This window comes from Ranitomeya imitator, chromosome 4, assembly GCF_032444005.1.
Source record: "Ranitomeya imitator isolate aRanImi1 chromosome 4, aRanImi1.pri, whole genome shotgun sequence".
NCBI classification, from domain to species: Eukaryota; Metazoa; Chordata; class Amphibia; order Anura; family Dendrobatidae; genus Ranitomeya; species Ranitomeya imitator.
Window position 1 is genome coordinate 40,467,658 of NC_091285.1, and position 24,847 is coordinate 40,492,504.

At 45.8% G+C, this 24,847-nt stretch overlaps 1 protein-coding gene across 3 annotated transcripts in view; it reads left to right on the plus strand.

Annotated features, from left to right (window-relative positions):
• Positions 1 to 24,847, plus strand: part of CAMK2A (calcium/calmodulin dependent protein kinase II alpha) — a 219,340-nt gene that overhangs the window by 188,856 nt on the left and 5,637 nt on the right. For 2 of the 3 annotated variants that reach the window (XM_069763577.1, XM_069763578.1), the window contains exons 14-16: positions 9,032 to 9,080; positions 10,294 to 10,369; positions 24,495 to 24,589. In XM_069763577.1, the coding sequence (XP_069619678.1) occupies positions 9,032 to 9,080; positions 10,294 to 10,369; positions 24,495 to 24,589 (220 nt within the window). Of the gene's footprint in view, positions 1 to 5,345; positions 5,379 to 9,031; positions 9,081 to 10,293; positions 10,370 to 24,494; positions 24,590 to 24,847 lie in introns of all 3 variants that reach the window. The other variant, XM_069763576.1, reaches the window with a different exon arrangement.

The window sequence follows — 24,847 nt, forward strand, 5'->3', positions numbered from 1 at the left end:
CTGCCCGGCACCCGCACTTAGAACCTCCGCAGCCGGGAGGAAATTAACTTTATTTCTCCAGGCAATATCGGACTGGGATGACAAGGGCCCACCAGTAACCAACTCCTGGTCCCCACTTTTCATCTACATGCAAATGTGACATTATCTTCAATCACAAATATATATAACAATGAACTGGGTAGATTGTTAAATGACTGAGATACCGCCTTCGTCTGTACATACTGATTCAAGTATATTGTGCCAAGTACTGCTCATATAAGAGGGTGGTCTCTCACTCTAGAACAGTGGCCCACCAGAGGATTCTCCTGTTCTCCTGTGGGCCAGTCCAAGGTTTCAGTCACAGGGGTGACGCCGGAGTGGGTTCAGTCACTGCTCTGAGTATAGAGAACGGCGACTGAAATCATGCCCTGACACTGACTGACAGCAGGCTCTGTACTGAGCGAGCTCTCAGTCACTACCGGGGGACGTGGTTACAGCCGCCTTTTTCTGTACACAGAGAGAAGGAGATGAGGTTGGGTATATATAGTCTTCTGTGATTTGCTTCAGTACTTTTGAGTGAAATCCTATATAAAACCTACCAGGGTAAAGCCTGTGAGTCCGCTTTCCTCCACCCACGCACAGGGATTGGCTGTTTTGCATGTATACATTTCTATTGAGTGTGTGGGGTCGGGGGAAGTAGGACTCACAGTCTTTCTGTATGATTCCAGCATTTAAACTTCTAACCTATGCTGCTTTTAGATGTGGACCTGACAGATCCCCTTTAATCATCTCCTTGAAATATCAAATAAGTAGCTCCAAAGGGGGCCATCAATGGGGATCATTTGTGGTCTTCGTGAGGGGATTTTGATTATGAACACCTGTTGATTTTTATCATTTTAAGGACAGGTGACCAAAAAAAGGGACCCACGATGTTTCCTGTCATCAGCTGCGCTCCTACTGCACACTGTCCCACCTGCTGATTCCCCGCACTGCGCTCCGTATGACATGCTGTCTGCTCCATCTGCTGGCTACCTGCACTGCACACTGCTCCATCTGCTGCTTTAACGCACTGCATATATTCCTACAGCAAGGCAATCTACGACTAACTAGTCTAAGAGACTTTACCACCATATACAGTGGGGAAAATAAGTATTGGATACACTAATGATTGTGCAAGTTTTCCCATCTATAAATAATAAATAATGGAGAGGTCTGTAATTTTTATTGTAGATACACTACAACTGTGAAAGACAGAATCTAAAAAAATCCAGCAAATTAAGTTGCTTGATTTTTAAATAATTAATTTGCATTTTATTACACAAAATAAGTATTTGATACAATAGAAAAACAGAACTTAATATTTGGTACAGAAATCTTTGCTTACAATTACAGAAATCAGATGTTTCCTGTAGTTCTTGACCAAGTTTGCACACACTGCAGCAGGGATTTTGGCCCCCTCCTTCATACATATTTTCTCCAGATCTTTCAGGTTTTGGGGCTGTTGCTGGGCAACATTGAGTTTTACTTCCCTTAATAGATTTTTTTATTGGGTTCAGGTCTGGAGACTGGCTAGGCCACTCCAGGACCTTCAAATGCTTCTTACGGAGCCATTTCTTAGTTGTCCTGGCTGTGTGTTTCAGGTCATTGTCTTGCTGGAAGACCCAGCCACGACCCATCTTCAGTGCCGTTACTGAGGGAAGGAGGTTGTTGGCCAAAATCTCACGATACATGACCCCATCCATCCTCCCTTCAATATTTTGCAGTCGTTCTGTTCCCTTTGCAGAAAAGCACCTCCACTGTATGATGTTTCCCCACCATACTTCATGGTTGGGATGGTGTTCTTGGGGTTGTACTCATCTAAAAATCATACAATTTAATTTTCTGTTTTTTTATTTTTAGGTTCTGACTCTCACAGGTGAAATGTACCTACGATAAAAATTACAGACTTCTCCATTCTTTGTAGGTGGGAAATGTTGCAAAATCGGAAGTGTATAAAATACTAATTTTCCTCACTGTAGCTTAAAACCAAACTCCATCAAATGCCGTAATTGATAGTTAGGGGGGTGATCATAGCCTCTTTTGGCTCCTGTATAGCCACAGTTGTTAATAAATGAAGAGACAATACAACAGTGCTTGAAAGTTTGGGCTTCAGAATTTTCCATATTTCTGCATCAGTTTGACTTAAAACTACATTAGCTTTTTATATAAGTCCTAAAAGTAGTAAAGAGAACAACAAAAATCAACAATGAGTCAAGAATATTTTACCTTGTCATTTTTTAAATAAGGAAATTAATCCATTATCACGTCTGTGACTGGCAAAAGTATGTGAACCTTTAGGATTAGCATATACAGTAATTGGAAGGCACAATTAGAGTTTGGTGTTTTCCATCAATAAGATGACAATCAGGTGTGAGTGGGCGACCTGTTTTATCTAAAGAATAGGATCTATCAAAGTCTAGTTCTTCGCAACCTGTTTGCGGAAATGTATCATGGCACATACAACTAAGATGCTTCAGAACCTTAAAGGAAGAGTTGTTGATGCCCCTCAGGTTAGAAAAGGTTTAAAAACCATCTCTAGAGAGCTTGACTAAACAAATTTATAGTCAGACAGATTGTATATAAATGCAGGAAATGCAAGACCATTACTACACTCCTGAAGAATGGTCGACCAATAAAAAACACTCCAAGAGCAAGGTGTAAAATAGTTTGTGAGGTTACAAAGGAACTCAAGATAACACCTAAGTGACTAAAGGCCTCTCTCACATTAGCTAATATTAGTGTTCATGTTCATGAGAAAGCGGACAGGAAGGATAGGAGGATACTGAACAACAATGATGTGCATGACAGGATTACAAGCAAACAGCAGTGTGCAATGAGCTAAAGTGCTTAAACGTGAGCCTCACCAGGCTCACTGCATAAGACAGAGGGTTTCTAAGTCCAAACCATACAAGTGTCTTTGCTGTATTTTAAAGATGCCAGCACTGATGTCGGAGCAATCAATTAAGGGTAAAGGACCTTTCTTTAAGCTGTGACTCAGTCAGATTTCCCCACCAGCCCAATTACTCAGGGTAATGGTTTTCTACTAATGGAGGCAAAATTTTGCTTGATGATTATTGCAAAATCACTGTTCACATAGTTTAGCTAGAAACATCACTATAATTATCACGTAATTAGCTAAATAGACAATTTTCTGATGTTAGGTTCCATTTAATCCTTTAGGGTGCTTTCACACTGCATCCTGGCACCCATTCATTGGTCCTGTTGGGGCTTACGTCTGAACCTCAGCAAAGCGGGATTCAGGCATATGCGGAGACGGGGCTATAGACTATAATGGTGCCAGTCTACTACGTCGTCTGGCATACAGCCTCAAAAGTGATGAATGACAGAGCACAAGTTCACTCTTAAGGCACTGTTATAGCCTATGGGCCCGTCAGCACATACACCTGACTCCCGTTTCGCAGGGGGTTCGGAGGTAAACTCAATGGGGCCAACGAACGGATGCCTGAATGAAGTGTGAAAGCACCCTTAGGCTGGGTTGACACTGCGTCTGTGGCGTCCGTTAGCCGGACTACGTTACACCGCGGCATAATGCGGTGTAACGCAGTCCGTTAACGCTGCCATTATGTCCTATGTCGGACGCATCGCTAGCGCATGCCCACAATGGGCGTGCGCTAACGATGTGCCGTCATTGAGTGATGGACCCTGAGACGCGGGCTGCAGCGTTTCCGGGTCCGTCACTGCTAGCGCAGATAGAGCAACTGCTAGCTCTATCTGCGCTAGCGTGATGACACATTGGCACTTCGGCAGTTGCGTTAACAGCAGCCCATTAACGTATGTATTAAACGGGCTGCTGTTAACGCAATGTGAATCCAGCCTTAGAAATGTAGAAGCATGTAAAGCGAGCAGTTCATGGCAGAAAACCAAGGTAACAGAGTTGAAGCTGTTTTTTTGCAGGGAGGAATGGGCTAAAATTCCTCCACCGCTGATGGAGTGCATCAGTGCAGGACTAACCAACGATTACCGAAAACATTTAGATGCAATGATTGTTTCACAAGGAGATCACACCTGACACTGAAGGCAAAGGTTCACATACTTTAGCCACTCACAGACATGTGATATCAGATCATTTTCTGTATTTATAAATTGACAAATACTAATATTTTTTTACTTATTTGTTTAATTTTGATCACAAACTTTTGATCACCATTGTAGATGGAAAAAAAAAAGGTGGGCAGGTGGTGGACTAAGCCACTCCGCACACATCAAGCATGATCTGATCCCCGTGCTTGGTTTGAACAGTCATTCTGTGCTGATAGAGTCCCTTTAAACAAAAATATAAACAGGTAGATAAACAGTGTTCTGTAATGCTATGAAATAGATGAGACAAAGGTGCTCCACAGCTTACAGAAGCAGTCCATCACAGGATCAGTCAACAGCCCTAATGACACCTATTGGTGAGTTGCAATGTCACATAGCAGATTAGTAGTAGGGAGACAGTAGTTTAGCCATTGATGCACTACACGCCACATTGATCTCTATCCTTTTAATTATACATCCCTTAATTAGAAAAGTAGACTATGCCACTAGCCTAATATATATTGACTCCCAGCATGCTTTGCACTACCTATATGATGAAGAGCTTGATAGCAAGTGGGCACAAGGCAAACTCCAGGCAATGCCATTATTAATGTGTGTGTGCGCATCATCCAGTATCTGCTCACTGCTTCCATCCTCTCTCTTTCTGGTTAGATTTTGGTCACTGTGATCTGTCCTGAGCCTTGGTCATGTATTTCTCTTACTTGTATCACTCACTTTTTGTGCAGGTGTTAACATACTGCTGAATGTTAGGATGCCTTACTAATGTATGTTCCCCGCTGTGCTCCCTACTCTGCTCCTCTGATTGTGCTTCTGCTTCTATATGCTTCACCAACATGTCGGGACGTGAAGATCTCCTATTCAACCACCCAACAGGTCTTGTGCTCAGATACATTGAACTCACAATTATTTAATTCTTGCTATCTAGTGCGAAACTTGGAAATGATATCAACAAGCTGTTGGGTGGTTCGTAGGGATCTTTGATCGCTTTGGCTGCTGACCAGAATAGACAATCCAACAAAACCAGTGCTGCATGAGGGACACCCTAAACCATTCCGCCTACCCAACTCCATTTTGGGCATCTTCATGGCTGTGTTGTTAATTGTTCCCCTTAATGTTCCTTGTGTATGTTACATCCATCTGGGGCTTCTTCTTGTGGTGCGGCTACGGCTTGTGGTCACTGTGTGGACTTCTGTGCTTTCCCCTGTGGTCACCGTGCTGCTGGCTGTGTGTCTCACTCTCCTTCCTATCTGTTCTCCTTGTTTTTCCAGAAAAGAAAGTCCAGTTCCAGTGTCCAGTTGATGGTGAGTCTATGTTTTGTCTTATTCAGTGCTGGTTCCTCTGGGTCCCAGAAAGGAGCAATGGTCTGGCTTTACTTTTTCTTATTAGCTGCGGGATCTGAACTTAACATTTGCCCCTTTGGTTGAGCCATTGTCCATGGTTGCAACAATGGGTGGATTCAATGTTGATGCCTTGTCATATTGAACAAGGAGTAATTGTATATCCAGGTCAACCAGCTGACAAGGGTTTTTGGTCTACTCATACTGGCACAGTGTACTTCATAGCATGGGTATAATAAGGTCTTAGGGTACCGTCACACAGTGGCATTTTGATCGCTATGACGGCACGATCCGTGACGCTCCAGCATCGTAACAATATCGCTCCAGCGTCGTAGACTGCTGTCACACTTTGCAATGTACGACGCTGGAGCGATAATTTCATGACGTATTTGCGATGTAGAAGCCGTTGGTTACTATGCGCACATCGTATACAATATCGTGCACACCTTTGTTACACCATGCGATCATGCCGCCACAGCGGGACACTAGACGACGAAAGAAAGTTTCAAACGATCTGCTACGACGTACGATTCTCAGCGGGGTCCCTGATCGCAGGAGCGTGTCAGACACAGCGAGATCGCTGGAACGTCACGGATATATCGCTGGAACGTCACAAATCGTGCCGTCGTAGCGATCAAAATGCCACTGTGTGACGGTACCCTTAGACAAGCAGATGCCATCCTGACTCACTTTCCCGTGAGTCATAGGCCTGTTTATAGAACAATTGTCTAATGAACGCTGCAGTACACACCATCCTGAAGATCATGTGCAAAACCAAGCTTTCCTGATCTCCCCAGTAATCATATCACCCAGGAGGACTATGCCATGTCTGGCTAGCTTATGCTCAAGTTTGGAAGATTTCCCCTATCCTTAAGATAGGGGATAACTTCCCAATCGCTGACTAAATGACTACTGGGACCTCCACCGATCTCAAGAAGGGCCCTGTGTGAATGGAGCAGTGTCAGATCATGTTGACTGCTACTCCATTTATTTTTAAGGGAGTGCCGGAAATCATCTGAGCACTACACTTGGCCTTCTCCGGAAGTCCCATTAAGACTGAATGGAGCATCAGTGCACATGATCAATCATCATTTTTTAGATTAGTAGGGGGTCTCAACAATTGGACCCTTAACGATCAGGTGGTTATCCCATATCTATGAATAGGAGATAACTTTGGAACTTGAGAAGGACTGTCCAAGTCTTACATATCATTGACGTATCCGTAAAGTAGGTCTTCAATATCAATCTGTTGTTGGGTCTGCCATCCAGCATCCCCACCAATCAACAGTTTGCAACTCCTGCTATCAACTCCTGCAGTACCCCTTAACAAACACTACACAGTGTACAGAGCTGGGAAAGCACAGCTCCATTTACTCGGTAGTAGCCGTTATTAGGTAATGCACCTCAACTTACATTCACTTTTTTAGGCGCTGAGTTGCAGTACCTTTAAATAGCCACTACACAGTGTTCAGAGCTGTGCTGTTCCACTGTGGCAAAAGTACGCAATGAACAGAGCTGGTAAAGCAAAGCTCTATTTATCCTGTAGTGGCCATTACCAGGTACCACATCTCAACTTACATTCACATTTTTTATGCGCTGAGCTGTAGTACCCCTGAACGGCCACTACACAGTGTTCAGAGCTGTGCTGTTACTCTGTGGCAAAAGAAGAGCTCCATAAACCCTGTAGTGGCCGTTCAGAGGTACTGCAGTTCAGCTCTTATTGAAGTGATGTAAGCCGAGATTCAGTCCCTGAGAATGGCCACTACATGGTATATGGAGATCTTCTTTGTACACTGTATACTTCCGTCAACAACTGTAAACACCTAATTGTGGGGGGCCAGATGTTGGACCCCTACCTCTCTGTTATTAATGACCTATTTTAACGATAGGCCATTAAATATGAAAGTCCTGGACAATGCCTTTAACTCACTCTATATTCTGAGCAGTATATCTAATGACACTTCCATACAACATCTTAGACATAAGAGAAATCCCATATTTCAGAATAGTTTATAAGAATACACAGTCAAACACCTACGTTTGATAACGTGTAATATGGCTCCTTTATTATGGCTTCTATGAAAGATGAGGTAAAAAAGAGAGAGGGATTATTCAGCCTGGTTGACCATGTGACTAAAAATATCTTTCTAACTTCTAAAAATGGTTGCTAAATCCTGGATCCTAACTACAGGATCAGTAGTCAAAGATATCAGGTGAATTAGGCATTAGCTTTATGCCCACGTTCATGACTCCATCCGGTAATATAGGGTAGTCTACTGTACAGACAATGTCGGAGATAAGGTCAAACCAAGGTTTACGGTGTCTACTCTGCTTAGTTAAAGTCAATGTCTCAGTCGGAGGCATGATTGAATCCCTTTTTTTTAGATTTAGATGGAAGCCCCTGACTAAATCATGAATGGGGTCAACCGGTCACAGGTCTGATCAGTCAGTGGATCCTTGGGTCCTCTACAGATAATGATTCTGAGGGCCACCCTCTATATACAGAACCCAATAGTCTCAGGGCCTCGTCTAGCTGAAGGATACTCCGACCATGGTCTTCTCCGGCATAGTTGCCAACTGTCTCAGATTTCCAAGAACTGGTGGACCGAAAAGAGTTCATTTTTGACTACTGATCCTGTAGTCCAGGACTTAGCAGCCAGTTTTAGCAGTAAAGATACATTTTTATGTAAACCGTGTCCAAAAGTTGGTATTCTGGGGAGAAGTGGGTGTGTACCCTACAGTGGTGAGGTTTTTCCAGGAGAATGCAGATGGATTGGGTGGTTTAATTGTCTCCATAACTGTTGGCAACTATGCAAGGGTTATGTCAAGTATTACATACGGTACTTCTCTGCACATGAACTATCACTCAGTTCTGGATGAATGGCCTACATAGGTAGGACACAGTCCTAGCAGAACCACTTTGGTTATTGCAAATAAGAAGCTGTTAGGAGATGGACACTGTTTCCTAATTTTGCCTTTTAAGGTATCTCATAGGAAATGGGACAGAATACTTGGACCTTTTAGAATATACCCATTGTTACAGGAGATGCACTATGCCAGTATGAGCGACCACTGTTTTTTTGCTCCTCTGACCAATGTTACGGTACATGGTCTTTGCTAAGCAAAACAAGGTAATGGGCAAATATGAAGGTGAACTTTTGACTAATTGTCCTGCGCCTTTTTGCCAAGCAGAGGGCGATGTCAGTCTACAATTTGGGGCTCACAGAGGAATGAGCAGCTGTGTTTGTAGTCACAGCTCTGTGCGCAGTCAGTTGGTGCAGCTGGTATTGGGATATGTGGGAGAAATGAATACCGAGGACTGCACCGGATGGAGTTGGGATTTAATGTTCTCAGATAAGCAAGGACAACAAAGCTTCCCTGAGGTGCTGGCAATACAGAACATTAGAAATACAGTCAAATATACTCTACTAAAATTTTCTTTTTCCTGGTTGAATGGTGACCTCTAATGGTCAATATATAAAATACAGAGGTATTTCAACACGGCTTCCCGAAAAGACAAGAACGCCTTCTGGAAAGCGTGCACTACTGGTGCCCAAAACAACTGTCATGTGGTTTGATGGGATAACCCAATTCTACCTCCTTCTCATTTCATCCAGGAATCTTCAGAAAGCACAAACACTACTATCGAAGATGAAGATACCAAAGGTAAGTCAGGGGATGAATCCGTGAACATTTAGAGACAGGTTTCTCAAGGTTTAACTGCTCTAAGTTAGACAGATGTTCCTAAAATAATATACCCTTCCTTTTCTATCATCCAGTTCTTGTGTCCTAATGCAAACTCTTCACCAGTGCGCCCCTACCCTCTACCACCCCAGCCATGTGCCAGTTATTGTACTGTTGGCTGCTTTTCTGGTGGAGAAGCCTTTTGAGTCCCACCCTGCACCTGGTGTGGCTACTTCAGGCATGAACATTGGGACCTTACTGATCGGTGTTTCACAACATATACTCATCAATCTGTCTTTAAACATTATGAGTGGAAAATCCAAGACCAGGACCAGAACTTGAAGCTTCAGAGCCCAGAACAAAATCTGAAACATTGTCTTATACTATGTGCCATTTATAATGCATATTGAGCAGAAGGGCTTTTGGACCTCCTCGGGCAACTGCCACCTCTCCACCCACTATAGCTTTGCTCCTGTCCAAGTCCCTGACTCCAGCTGTGAAAGGTAACTCATTCCTTCTACCAATGACCACAGGGTCTTCTAAAAAAGGATTTAAAAATCTTTTAAGGTTCAGTTAAGAATAGACCTTCGGCTCACACAGCACCTAAGAAACGGCGATCCATCTTACAGCTCTTGCTCCTCATCCTTCTCTTGGTTAGTGGGTACGAATACTCTTAACCACCTCTGATTCCTTGGTCCCACCTGCCTAACGTATGGCATTTGTGATACTTTAGGGGTAATTAATCAAGACTTTTATGACAGAAAACAATTTATGAAAGTCGCAGCGCTTTCTGTTGGCAAAGATTTGCGTTTCGCGGGACTCATATGTCACCCCACATTTCTAACAAAGAAGAGGGTGAAGCTTAGCAGGAGGGGGCATAGCCTAGTTAATCGCAGAAAAGAAGAAATCTACTCCAACTCACAAGTGCCTCAGATTTCAGATTAAAAATGTGCCAAAACCATAAAAAGGCATGCGTCTGTTCATGAATTTGGCACATCTCACTCGATTGGGTTTTTGATCAGGGCTGGAATATGAAATACCCCCTAAAGCACTCAAGTCCAATTATGGGTATTGATAATTTTGCACCTATTTTCCTAAGATATGTTTTTGCACTGTGGCATTGTCTTCTAAAATATTCCTATAATGATCAGCCTTAATATCCTTGGATTAACACTCACTTTTCTTATGCTTACAGTGAGGAAGCAGGAGATTATTAAAGTAACAGAGCAGCTAATAGAAGCCATTAGCAATGGAGACTTTGAATGTTACACGTGAGTATTTGTGCCAGTGCAGAATATGTAATAGCGGTAAGAAACGTCTTACTTTCATACAGTTTATGGAGAAAAGTATTAAGGACCCTCCACACTACATCTACAAGAGCTTTTATGACATCGTATTATAAAGCAACAGGCATTAATATGGAGTTGATCCTATCCACCTTTACGGGTATAACAACTTCCACTCTTCTTGGAAGGTTTTCTGCTAAATTTTTGAGGTGTCTGTGGGAATTCACCCAAAATAATGATTTGTGAGGCCTGACACTGATGTTCGATGAGAGTCTGGGTTCACAAGATCGTTCTAGTTCATCCAAAGGTGTTGGTCATGTTCTTCCACACCTAACTCCCCTAACTGTGTCTTTATGGCCCTTGTTTGGTGCTCGAAGCACAGTCATGAGGAACAGAACAGGTCTCCTCCAAACTGTTCACACAACATTGACCCCTCTCTGTAACATTACGGGATCTCCTCTTCGAGGCAGGACAGGCCGGAGCGAGCCGCCCCCTCCCCCCACGGCTAAGCGAAGGCCAGCATGACAATGGGTTGGAGAGGAGGGGGTGGGGCTGAAAGGGTTAACAGTATAGGGGGCGGGGGAGATAGTTGAAGAGAGGGTTAGGGAAGTGTCAGGGGGGCGGGGGCCGGTCAGTTCCCGCTCACCAGCACTGAAAGCAGCAGCATGTCAGGTGTGGACGCTGTGCTGCAGAGCCTGAGGGCGGCTGCAGCCTCTCGGCCTCCCGGATGGCTGGAGGTGCAGGTGGCCCACCTGCTGGACGGCGGCGCCGGCGGCAGCGGATCCCCGCCGGCGGTCCCCCATCTTGATCGGCGGGCTCGGCGGACACGGCCCCCCGAGCGCCTATCGCCGGATCCTGGGCCTAGCGCCCCCCGCAGGCGTAGGAGCCCCTCCCGGGACCCTCCAGGCCGGGCGCCGGTAAGAGCAGCGGCGAGTAGGCCCCGGCCTGGGAGGAATCCGACTGCCAGGGGGGGCGCAGCGGCGGTTGCTAGGCCCTCACCTCGTGGTGCGGTGGGGGCGGAGCCAAGACGCGCCGGGCAGCGCTTGGGGCCTAGAGCAGCGGGAGGCCGCGGCGGTGCCGGTTCCGCCGCGCGGTCTGCCTCGGCAGTGAGAGCGGGGCCCAGAGGAGCGGTGGATGGAAGCGGGGCGGGCGGCCCGAGGCAGGACGGCGCTGGGTCGGCCCCTACTACAGTGGCGGGGGGTCCCCCTGCTCCAGGGCCTTGGAGCGGACAGCCTCTTACGGCGGCCTGGACTGCGGCTGGCGCCGGTCAGCAAGATGTGCCCTCGCCGGTCCAGGCGGCGTCTCCCCCCATCGCGGGGAGTCCGAATCCAGTGTCCCACGGGCCAGCTGCGTCCGGGAGCAGCGGGTCTGACGGACACCTCCGGCTGGAGGGACCACAGATCCCTTGCAGCCCGGTGAGTATGCGTCTGTGTCTCGTGCTTGTTCTTATGATGCTAGTGCGCCTGCGTTTAGTGGTGGTCAGGGAGCGCTTAGCGGCGTAGCTGCGGCAGGGGTAGCAGGCGGCGGTGAAGCGGCAGGGGTGCGGGAGCTTTTGGTTAATGTGCAGAACCTGCTAGCTAGATTGGATCGTGATGTGGCTCCGCAGGGTTTTTTGGGTGCTTGGTCTGGTGTAACACGGAGTCCGGTTAGTGCGGCAGCAGCGCAGGCCGAGGTTGCGGAGCCAGTTTTGGTTTCTGTGCAGACTGAGAAGGAGAAGGAGTGTAGGGTCCACTTAGATGATAGGGCGCACGGCGAGGTATACGTGTGTTTGGAGGGCCCGTTGGGGGCGCATCTTAAGAAAGAGGTCAGGGAAAAGATTAGTAAGGATGAGTACGTGGAAATTTTTTCACTGCTCCCCTTGGAGAAATTTAACATTGACAAGGGGAAGAAGGAGGATTTAAAAAAGGAGGAGGAAGAAAAGCGGCGTTGGCGTTTGATTCCCCAGACTTTTGCTAATTGGCTTCAAGCTTTTGCCATTTTGGCCAGTGTTATTGGTGAGAAGGCTCCGGAGAATTGCTCGGGGCTATTTTGCTACATGGATTCCATCAGTGAGGCTCATAGGGTGTATGGCGGTCAGGCGTGGCTGAGATACGATGAGCAGTTTAGGCAGAGAAAAGCTGTGCGGCCGGCTATTAGGTGGGACCAGAAAGATATTGGTCTCTGGTTGCGCGTGATGGCGCAGTTCGGCCATCCATTTCAAGGGGGGGCCGGTGGGTCCGGCCATGGATCTCAGTCCGGTGCAGGGAGCTCCTCAGGCAACGCCGGTCAGGCAGGAGGACAGAAGTTGGGTGTCTGCTGGCAATTTAATGAGGGACAGTGCAAATTTGGAAGCAACTGTAGATTTAAACATTTGTGCTCCCACTGCAGTGGTTCCTCCCACGGAGCCGCAAAATGCTTTAAGAAGGGCAAGGCAAAAGCAGGTCCAGGTAATTCCCATGGGGGAGACTCCGGTGATGGTGGAAAGGATGGTCCCTTATCTAAGTAGGTACCCGGATAAGGAAAAGGCGGCACTGTTACTGTCCGGTTTTACGGAAGGTTTTGTTATTCCAGCACCTCCTTTTGTGGTTCCCGTTGTTAGGAAAAATCTGCATTCAGCCTTGTTACACTCTGAGGTGGTTTCAGAGAAGTTACGTAAGGAGGTGGCTTTGGGCCGCATGGCTGGCCCTTTTGACCATGCTCCGTTTGAGGACTTAGTTGTTTCCCCTCTGGGGGTGGTCCCTAAGAAGGAAGCGGGAAAATTTCGCCTTATCCAGCACCTGTCGTATCCTAAGGGTAGGTCGGTGAACGACGGCATTGATCCTGATTTGTGCTCGGTGGTTTACGCATCGTTTGATGAAGCGGTAGCTTGGGTGCAGAGATGCGGAAAAGGTGCCCTGTTGGCAAAGACGGACATAGAAGCCGCTTTTCGATTGTTGCCGGTTCATCCGTCTAGCGTTAGACTTCTTGGATGTTTTTGGGAGAAAAAATTTTTTGTTGACAGATGTTTGCCCATGGGTTGTTCGCTGTCTTGTGCTCTGTTCGAGGCGTTTAGTTCCTTTTTGGAATGGGTGGTACGGGACGTGTCTGGTTGCGATGCGGTCCTACACCACCTAGACGATTTTTTGTGCATCGGCCCGGCGGGGTCCGATTGCTGTGCAAGGATTTTGAATGCGATTGAATGGGTGGCTTCGCGGTTCGGGGTCCCGCTGGCACCGGGTAAGACGGAAGGCCCGAGTACGTGCTTGTGTTTCTTAGGCATAGTCATCGATACCGTGCGGTGGGAGTTTCGTTTGCCTGAGGACAAATTGACGGGCCTACGGGAAGACGTTGTGCGAACTGGTCGCCTGCGTAAGGTGCCTTTGCGAGACCTGCAATCTCTGCTCAGTAAGCTTAATTTCGCTTGTCGAGTCATGCCAATGAGGCGAGTTTTCTCTAGGAGGTTGGCTAGCGCTACGGCGGGAGTTAAGGCTCCTCACCATTTTGTGCGGTTATTAGCTGAGCACAAGGAGGATTTGGCAGTGTGGAGTGAGTTCCTGAAGTCATATAATGGTAGGTCGTTGTTTATGGCGGGCGTGATTGACAACGAGTCGTTGGAATTATTCACTGACGCAGCCGGAGGTTCGGGTTTTGGAGCATATTTCCAAGGGCAATGGTGCGCGGCAAAGTGGCCTGCGAGTTGGATTTCTACTGGTTTAGTTCGTAATATTGCTCTCCTGGAGATTTTCCCTATTTTGGTAGCGGTGCACTTGTGGCAAGATAATTTTCGGAACAGGCGTGTTCGTTTTCGTTGCGATAACATGGGGGTGGTTTGCGCGATTAATAGTTTGTCTGCATCTTCGCCGCCGGTGGTTTGCGTGTTACGGCGTTTGGTGCTGTTGTGTTTGAATTTGAACGCGCATGTCACAGCGTCGCATGTGCCGGGAGTTCATAACTCCATCGCTGACTCTCTTTCTCGTTTGCAGTTCGATCGTTTTCGGTCATTGGCCCCGGAGGCGGAGATGGTCGGTTTGGAGTGCCCTCCAGAACTTTGGCTAGCGGTGTCCGGGACGCTCAGGCATTGATTAAGGCGTCGTTGGCTCCCAGAACCTGGGAGGCTTATCAGGCAACTTGGCGGGAGTGGGAGTTTTTGCTAGCAGCGGAATCTGGTGGGTGGAGCTACCAGGATCAGATCGGGATCCTGTTGTCATGGTTGAGCCGGGGGGCATCAGCGGGTTGGTCTCCCGCAAAAGTGTCAAGAGTCATGGCGGCCCTGGCCTTTGGTTGCAAATTGCGGGGTCAGGACGATATCACCAAGTCCTTTTTGGTGCAGAGGGCCGTAAGAGGTTTTAGGCGGCGGCCCAGAGGAACAGATTCTGGGAGGCCGGTGTCTTTTAACGTTTTGGAAAAATTGGGCGAAGCATTGTCATCACTGTGTTCTTCGTTTTTTGAGCTTTGTTTATTTCGGCTGGCTTTTTCATTGGCCTTTTTTGGGGCCTTTAGAGTAGGAGAGTTGGTGGCACCAAACAAAAAAGGGCCGGGGGGTTTATTGGCCAGGGACGTATTGTTGGCTGGGGGCCAGGTGGAGTTATGGTTGCGAAGGTCAAAGTCGGATCAGGAGGGGCGGGGCAGCAGAATTGTGGTGGGCTCAGTTGCGGGGTCCGTTATGTGTCCAGTCTCTTGCCTTAGCAACTTTTGGGGCCTGCAGCCTAAGCGGGATGGGGCATTGTTATGTCACCAGGATGGTTCCTGCTTGTCTCGATACCAGTTCACGGCGGTTTTCAAAAAGGCGATTTCCTCGGTGGGGTTGGATGGGGCTTGTTTCGGCCCTCACTCCTTCCGGATAGGTGCCACAACTGAAGCGGCAATTGGGGGATTGGAGGATTCCGCCATTCGTAGGATCGGTAGGTGGCGCTCCAACCGCTTTAGAAGTTATGTGCGGCCACAGGGGGTGGTCGATGGGGTTTTATAGGCTTTATGGAGCGTTTTGCTGCAGTAGGGGACAGTTGTTAAGTTTGTGTTTGTTTTCCAGGTCACCAAGGTTTATTGGTGTGGATTCTTGGACACTCGTACGTGCACTGGGGAGCTCTGCGAGCCGACGTTCGGACGGAGGGCAGGCAACTCGGATTTGATCGAAGCGTCGCAGTCATCCGGTGGCTCGGTTTTCGGGGTATGGCCTGGAATCGCGTGTTGCGGGAAATCCAGAACAGTGTGAGACTGGACAGAGCTCCCGACGTTTTGGTTTTGCACGTGGGGGGTAACGATCTTGGGGTCCGACCTTTTCGGGAGTTGGTTAGAGACATCAAACAGGACTGTTTACGTTTGTGGGTTTTGTACCCGGGATTGACTGTCGTCTGGTCCGAAATCGTGCCGCGGAAACGGTGGAAGCACATACGGTCTTTGCAAAAAATTGATAAGGCCCGCATAAAGGTGAACAGGGCGGTGTCTGCCTTTGTGGTTAGGAATGGGGGTGCGGCGGTCAGACATTTTGAATTGGAATCTGGAAATGGGGAGTATTGGTTGGCGGACGGCGTGCATTTGAATGCTGTAGGAATGGATTTTTGGGCTCTCGGGTTACAGGAGGGCATTGAGAAGGCCATAGCTTTTCGGTCGGGTGGGGTCTCGGGCCTTTAAGGTTTTCAAAGGCCTCTCGTTGTGGCGGTTTCGGGGGAGTCCTTGGAGTTGGTGGAAATTGGTTTGGGGGGTCCATAGGTATATGGCTCCTCTGTTCTGAAGTTTATTATGTTTTGGATCTGGTGATTGGTGGTGGGGAGTTCCGGCAGGGGTGGTCGGATCTCATGTTTTTACCGCGAACAGTGAACCCTCTTGCGGGGTTTTTGGTGCTCCCGAGCCAGGCTTACAACGGCTGGGAGTAAAATATGGTTTGAGTTATGTTCGCGGTATGGTTAAAATCACCAGATTCTTTTGGGCTCCAAGGACTTCCCCTAGTTTTGAAATGTATGCTTTTACATTAATTGTTAACCGTTGTTTTTGTTTAATAAACAGGCTGCTGTGGCCTACATAATTCCAAAGAAACTCTTGTCTCTGTCTTAATTGGGAGAAGGGGTTCGGGTGGTCGCGCTGGGGGAAAAAAGGTAAGGGATGGTAAGAGTGTCAGTAGGGGGTATCTCCCTCTTTCCCAAGAAGCTTCGACAATACCAGGGTCATGAGTTGCTGCCGTTATTTCCACTTCTCAATAATATCACTGACAGGTGATGCAAGAATATATAGGAGAGAAGAAATGTCATGGACTGACCAGTCACGCTGATGGCTCCTATTATAGGACCGTGTTATTTAGGATGAGCCATTCTATCACTATTATAAGGAAAGTGCGATGTCTTGACGAGAGGTCGGATGTTATGCACCGGAGCAATTGGACTCAATGAGAATCAGGTATTTAATAATTAAGAAGTGAGTTCCAATAGTTTTGTCCATATAGAGTACATCAAAACCTCTTGAAATTAATGAGAACTGCACCCGATAGAGGCGCTGCTGAACTGTACAGTTTTTAGTGTTTTTTTTTTCCTCTATAGTCTTCTATGGGGAGTGTAAAAGACGCAGTTGCTTTTATAAGTGCAGAGTCAAAGATTTTCTGTACAATAAAATAATACACAATAAAAATACTGCATGAAATCTACACCAAAAATGCATGAAATAAGGAGGAAAAGCCTTTAAAAGAAATTTGCAAAAATTTTATAGTTTGGTGCGAACACCTGCAGAAAACAAAAAACACTTACGGACCTAAAAAAAGCAAAGCCTCCTATAGTGAATCTTTTGTAAAAAATGAAAAAGTTCTGGCTGCTACAACAATGAACAAATGAACAAAAAAAGCAGTCCATAGGTCCCAACTGTCCAGGAAACAACGGGATAGTCTCAGATTTTGGGTCTGTGTCCTGTTGTCTTGAGTGATCTGAATGTTCCTTAATTCCACTGCCCTTCTGACTTGTCCTCCTGCCAAAGTAGAAAGAAATGGTAAATGAGTATGGCCTTGGGAGTGGCTAGGGGCATGGTCAAAATTTGTGCTATGTACGCCTCGTAGTATATCCCTCTGTTCTGTAAAAGTTGGGAGGTATGTTAATGAGCCTTGCAACATGGAAAACTTTTACCATAAAGCAACGTCAATAAGACTGCATACTCACCTGGTCTCCTTAAGAAGAGCCAGTTGTGCCCCCAGACATCGCATCTCCAAGTGACAGGGACTCCTTCCCTGTCCCTAACACTAGGGCCTAGCTTTCTCTGCTCCCCGGATTACATTTGATGGTAAAGATGCTGGGGTCAAGTACCTTACTGGACTCCTGAATCCACCCTATATCTGTTCCCCTCCCCCACCCAGGGAGGTGGGGAGTAATAATGTTTGAATATACGCAAACTAGACAAACAAGGAAGGACGTACAGGGATAAAGGAAAAATCCCAATCATACAAATAAGCACTCACAGACAACAGAGGGAACACTGGGATAAAAGGAATGTAAGCCAAATAGGACAGGAAGATGATTTGCAAACAGCCAAAAAGTTAAAGTAACAGTTACAGAACAATACTCTAAATGCCTCTACCAACAACCGACTCCTCAACTCCACATCAGGCAGTACAAGAATTAAGACTGGAAATCCAGGTTGCCAGAGGTGAGTATATATAGTAGAGGGGAGGGGCCAATACTGCACAGCTGAGATAATCAAAGCAGGGAGGCTTCAGAGACTCTAAGCTGAACAGTTTAACCCCTGCACTGCTAACAGAAACCTGCACCATTTAAAATGAAGAAGAAATGCTTCTAATCAGTGCAGGAGTACATGAAATCAGATACTGTGGTCTTCTTATCCCTCTCTGTCATGGTAAACCCATGACAGTACCCTCCCTTCTAGGAGGGACATTCGGAACCTTAGGGCCGGGTTTATCAGGGTGTGCTGCATGAAAGGACCAGATCAATCTGACCGCATGGACATCAGATGCTGGTACCCACATCCTCGCTTCAGGACCATAACCCTTCCAGTGTACCCGATACTGAAGAGACCGATGAACCAAGCTAAAATCCACAATCTTAGCTATCTGAAACTCCAAATTCACATCAACAATGACCGTAGATGTTAGTGCTGGTGATGGTTCAGAGGACACAATGTATTTTTGAGCAAAGACAGGTGAAGCACATTATGAAACCTGAAAGAAGGTGGCAAAGCAAAGCAAATGCTACAGGAGTGACAACGGCCACAATCTTATAAGTGCCTAGACGGGAACTTTAAATTAATGCTCCTCAAGGACAACCACACCAAACCACCAACACAGAGGTCTGGACCCACCAAATGTCTCCAATCAGCCACACTCATATTTGGACCCCACATACTTCAAATTATTAAGAACCCCTTGCCACATAGATATTAAAGACGATGAAAATCCTTCTTCTTTAGGTATTCCTCAGAAATGATTCCTACTAAAAGAGCTGGACTGAGGATGAAACCCGTTTGCCCCGAAAAACGGGGACTTACGAGTAGACTCATGACAACCGTTATTCACCACAAATTCAGCTAGAGTTAAGAAACCCAATCCTTCCGACTTCCGATTGTCAGACACTAGACACCTAAAATAAATCTAAAGATTCTGGTTAACGCTTTCAGTTTGCCCATTAAACCGTGGGTGAAAGGATGAGGAAAACGACAGATGGACCCCCAAAATTTTGAAATACTGTATATTGCACCCCCCCGGTTAGAAACAATATTGGTAATTTCATGTAATTTCAAAATTTCTTTGATTAAAATTTGCACCAAGGTCAGGGTAAAGAGGTCTGTGGTGGCTTTACTACCAGGGTGTCTGGCCAAGACCAAATCATGATGTTCACTTTTAACTTTAAGACAGAGATTCATAGGTACGAACAGTTTACCTAAAGGACAGGCAGCAGGGGCATTCCCCCGAGCCTCTACAACCTCTTTCTCAAAGTTCTTACTGCAAAACTAGTCCTTTCTGTAGTATAGGAAAAGATTCACAATTATCTCCACTCCCAGGAAAGCAATGGGATGAGGCATCCGCCTTAACATTCTTAGTCCCCGCCAATATGTAACAAATAAATCTTGCGAAGAAGAAAGACCACCTTGCCTGTCTAGGTATCAGACTCTTAGCAGATTTTAAATATAACAGATTTTTATTATCAGTAATTACTATGACCAGATGAACTGCCTATTCCAGAAAATGATGCCACTCTTCAAAAGCCCGCTTAATTGCTAAGAGTTCCCTGTTACCAATGTCATAGTTTTTCTTAGCAGACGATAGTTTCTTAGAAAAGTATGCAAATGGACGCCATTTACTAGGAGATGCACTCTGTGATAATACAGTCCTCACTTCAGACCCATCAAATTCTACAATAAATGGCTGAGTGACGTCAGGCTGTAAAGTTTGGCACAGTGGCAAAACAGCTTTTCAAGGTATCAAAAGCTGGCCAGGTCACACTGCACCATTTGGAAAAGTCTGTCCCTTTGCTGGTCATATCCGTCAAAGGTTTGACCACTACCAAAATTTTTTTGATGAACTTTTGGTAGTAGTTGGCAAAACCCAAAAACCTTTGAAAGGCATTTAGGTTTACAGGATGATCCCAATCCAGTACCACTCGAACTTTCGCTGGATCCATGCAAAAACTGGTGGATGATAACAAATAACCCAGAAAATGGATAATAATAATAATCTTTATTTATATAGCGCCAACATATTCCGCAGCGCTTTACAGTTTAACAGTTTCAAACACAACAGTCATAAGTAACAACGTTAACAATACAATAATTAAAGCAAAATAAGACGACCCTGCTCAAGATAGCTTACAATCTACATTGAGGTGGGGGAGATACAAAGTACAGGTGTGTATTGACAATGATGTATTTACAATGATGGTCCAGCCATCTTCAGGGGGTTGGGGATAGATGGAGATAGTGAATGGGCTACACACACACACAAACATAAAATGACTTTCATTAGTGAACGTGGTAGGCCGCTCTGAACAAATGTGTTTTGAGCGAGCTCCTAAAACTATGCAAATTGTGGATGGTCCTAATATCTTGGGGTAGAGCATTCCAGAGAATTGGCGCAGCATGGGAGAAGTCTTTGAGTGGGGAGTGGGAGGTATGGATTAGTGTAGAGGTTAGTCGAAAGTCATTTGCAGAGCACAGCGGCCGGCTAGGCGATAGACCAAAATGGGGGAGGAGATGTATGGGGGTGCCGCACTGTGGAGAGCTTTGTGGGTGAGAACAAGTACTTTGAATTGTATCCTGTAATGAATGGGCAGCCAGTGTCATGACTGTCGAAGAACGGATGCGTCCGAGTAATGATTAGCTAGATGGACAACCCTGGCTGCTGCATTAAGGATAGACTGGAGAGGGGAAAATCGAGTAAGGGGGAGGCCAATTAATAGAGCATTGCAGTAGTCCAGGCGGGAGTGGATCAGGGCGACAGTGAGGGTTTTTGTTGTTTCCATGATGAGAAGAGGGCAGATTCTAGAGATGTTCTTTAGGTGTAAGCGGCACGAGAGGGCAAGAGATTGTATATGGGAGGTGAATGAGAGATCTGAGTCAAACATAACACCCAGACAGCGCGCCTGCTGCCGGGGTGTTATTATGGTGCCACCCATGGTGAGGGAAATGTCAGATTTAAGGAGGTTAGTAGACGGTGGGAGCAGAAGAAGTTCAGTTTTGGAGAGGTTGAGTTTCAGATAGAGAGCGGACATGATGTTGGAGACTGCAGACAGACAGTCAGTGGCGTTCTGTAGTACAGCAGGGGTGAGGTCAGGGGATGACGTGTATAGTTGTGTGTCATCAGCATAAAGATGGTACTGAAAGCCAAATCTGCTGATGGTCTGTCCAATTGGGGCTGTGTAGAGGGAGAAGATAAGGGGGCCAAGGACTGAGCCCTGAGGTACCCCGACAGTGAGAGGAAGAGGAGATGAAGTGGAGCCAGAGAACAGAACACTGAAGGAGCGGTCAGAAAGATAGGAGGAGACCGGTCTGTAGTTATTTGTGCAGGATGGGTCGAGGGTGGGTTTATTTAGTAATGGAGTAATGATAGAGTGTTTGAAGGAGGAAGGGAAAAAGCCAGAGGAGAGGGAGAGATTAAAGATTGTAGTTAGGTGAGTTGTGATGACTGGAGAGAGAGACTGGAGGAGGTGTGAGGGAATGGGTCGGTGGTGCATGTAGTCGGACGAGAAGTAGAGAGGAGCTTGGAGACTTCTTCTTCTGTGATCGGATCGAATGTTGAGAATGAGCCAGGGGAGATACAGAGACGGATGGGAGTCACTGCACTTGGTGTCTGGGAGTGGATTTCCTGACGGATATTATCTATTTTCTCTATAAAGTGGGAGGCCACTTCATCAGCACAAATGTCTGTGATAGGATCTGGTGCTTTTGGCCTGAGGAGGGAGTGAATGGTGTAAAAAAGTTTCTTGGGGTTGTTGGATAGTGAGGAGATCAGAGTGGTGAAGTAGGTCTGTTTGGCAAGGTGAAGGGCAGAGTTATAGATCCTTAACATAAATTTGAAGTGTATGAAGTCTTCTGGTGTGCGTGTTTTCCTCCATAAGTGTTCAGCACACCTAGAGCATCACTGGAGAAATCGGGTTTGCAATGTGAGCCAGGGCTGTTTCACTCTGTGTTTGAAGGTTCTGAGGGTGAGAGGAGCTACTTGTTCAAGGGTGCGTCTAAGAGTGTCATTGAAGTGATGTACAGCCAGATCAGGACAGGAAAAAGAAGAGATTGTGGACAATGATGAGTGTAGGGAGTCTGAAAGTGCGTGAGGATTACTAGCATGTAGATTTCTGAATGTGTGGTAGGTTGGAGAGTGCTGGGGTGGGCGAGGAATTGTGAGTTTGAAGGATAGAATGTTGTGGTCAGAGAGGGGAAGCGGTGAGTTATCTAGGTAGGAGACTGAACAGAGCAGGACAAAGACCAGGTCCCGGGTGTTACCGTTTTTGTGTGTTTCAGAGGTTGAGAGCTGTGACAGGCCTAGAAAAGTGGTTAGTGATAGAAGCAGGGATGCAGATGTGGAAGTGGGGCTGTTAATGGGGATGTTGAAGTCTCCCAGGATAAGGGTTGGTAGTTCTGAGGACATGAAGTATGGCAGCTAGGCAGAGAAATGGTCCAGGAAGGATCTTGTACTGAGAACAAGCATTTCTCTGGTTTGACAAATAATTTATTGTCTGAGTATCTGAAGAACCTGTCTGACATGTACCTGCTGTGACAATAGGCCAGGCTAATAAATCAAAATGTCATCAAGGTAGATCACAACAAAACTATCTGCCAGTTGACTAAAAATGGCATTAACAAAGTGTTGAAAGACGGCAGACGCATTAGTCAACACAATTGTCATCACAAGGTGTGGTGGAATATGTGTATATATATATCTAAATGTGTGTAGTGACATATGTCTAGGGTTATATGTGTGACTAGTGATAATGTAACATCTGTCCTGAAGGCAAGTCGCATGTAGGTGCTAATAGGTACTTCCTTGGGACTAGCTAGGGCCAAGAAGAAAGGGAACATTTGGCACCTCCTAGGTCTTGGAGGGGAGATGTTAATTGCGGCCTGAGGTTAGCTATTCCTGGGAACCATCTCACAAGTGTCTCCAGAGGAAAATAATATATATTCATTAGTAGAGCGGCCATGCCCAATCAAACAGCCCGCAATTATGATATTAACCTAGGGGGCCGGTCTAGAAACCTGACCTCAGACCAAAGTTTATAAATTTAGGCTGCAGACAGAGAATTGTGTTCACGTGATGGGGTCAGCCTGAGAAGCTGGTGTGATCCAATCTACATTTGTCCTACCCTCAGAGAGCAGAAGCAACTACCAGTTAGATGATTTCTGTAAGTTTTCTCCTGTTATTTTATACTGTTTTGCATAAGTTGTGTGTCTTTTTATTATCATATTTGTATACCTTTTTCTTATTGTAAGCATTGAACCTTTTGTTATTAAAGTATAAAACTTTAACAAGTTGAACCTTGCATGTTCTAAAAGAATCCATAGCCTAAGGTGTGTGAGCCTTATGAGTGATAGACATTATTAGTATTATTAGACTCCGGGACCGTGTATTCGGTGAGTGGTGGCAGCGTGTATGAGCGGGTATGTGGCCTGGGTCGGTGTGTGATTTATGCTCCCATTACAGCATAGGACAGCGGTTGAATGCTGGACTGAGAGTGGGGAGATAGATTAACCCTTGCAGGCACAACCCCAAGTCACGTGTGAGAGCAGGATGTGACGAATAAGTGACACCATGGAGAAGTGAGCCATGACACAAGGTTTTCTGGGCCCTCTCCGTCACGTTTAACCCATGACAGACATACTTATTGAATCAAGAGACATCAAATCTCTTAATTTATTGAACAATGGACATCTGAAAAGTGTATACTGTAATTACATTTATTGCAAAACTAAAATGAAATTTGGCAGAAAAAGTTACAAACCTGATTAATGATTTAGACGCTAAGGTGCCAACCTTTTTAAGGGATTGTCCAGTCTTTTGATACATGTCTGCATTCACTCTATGCAGCTACAGATGTCTGAACTCAAGTATGCGATTTGCATACTTCCTGCCACATTCTGACTAGACGAGCTCGGCCTCATTTCACTTGCATTGAGAGAGGCTTGGCATGTCTTGTCGGCATGTGACCACATTTATGCAAATCATATACTTGTGGTCATAAGAACACCCGCTCTCACCACCGACGCTAGAGAATCCTGACTGCTTGTTGTGCACAAGCTATGAGGACTCAGAAGTCTGCAGTCACATTGAATGACTGTAGACTTTTAGCAATATTGATTGTACCCAATGCACAATTCACTGTCAATCAAGACATGGTTTAATGAGTTTGAGTGTATGTAGATGGCTGCATTTCAGCTCAAGTCCAATACTTTGGGATTGGGACACAGTTACTTATTCTTGGTGCTGCTCTGATAAGACCTGACCTCACAAATTCCATGTTTGCAGAGTGACCCAAATTCCCACAGACAATCTTTATAAAATTTTAGCCCAACTCTATATAATAAATAATAACACATTTTGGTGTCCAACAATCTCATAAACTTTAGGCATGATAGTCAGGTCTTCTCTTACTGGCAGAACTTCTCCATAATGATATGTTACATCATCATGACATTATTTAAGGATTCAGTTCTAGTTTTTTTCTGTCTCTTATAGTAAAATGTGTGACCCTGGAATGACAGCATTTGAACCTGAAGCACTGGGAAACCTGGTGGAGGGTTTAGACTTTCATCGATTCTATTTTGAAAATTGTGAGTTACCGTCAACTTTCTGTAATAAAGAAAGCTAATAATTTTAAATAAATGCATTGTATGCAAAATACGTATTCTAAATGTCATAAGTGGTTTGTTTGACAGCAGAAAAAATGAAAAGCTATTACCAGCTTTGGGGAAAATATTTAACACTTACATGCATTTATTTAGGGCTAAAAATAATGTTTGCATTTTTTTGACTTTCACTAAAGATTTTGCAATGTTTGCCCCTTCAGGCTTTTTTGTTTCCTTCGCATT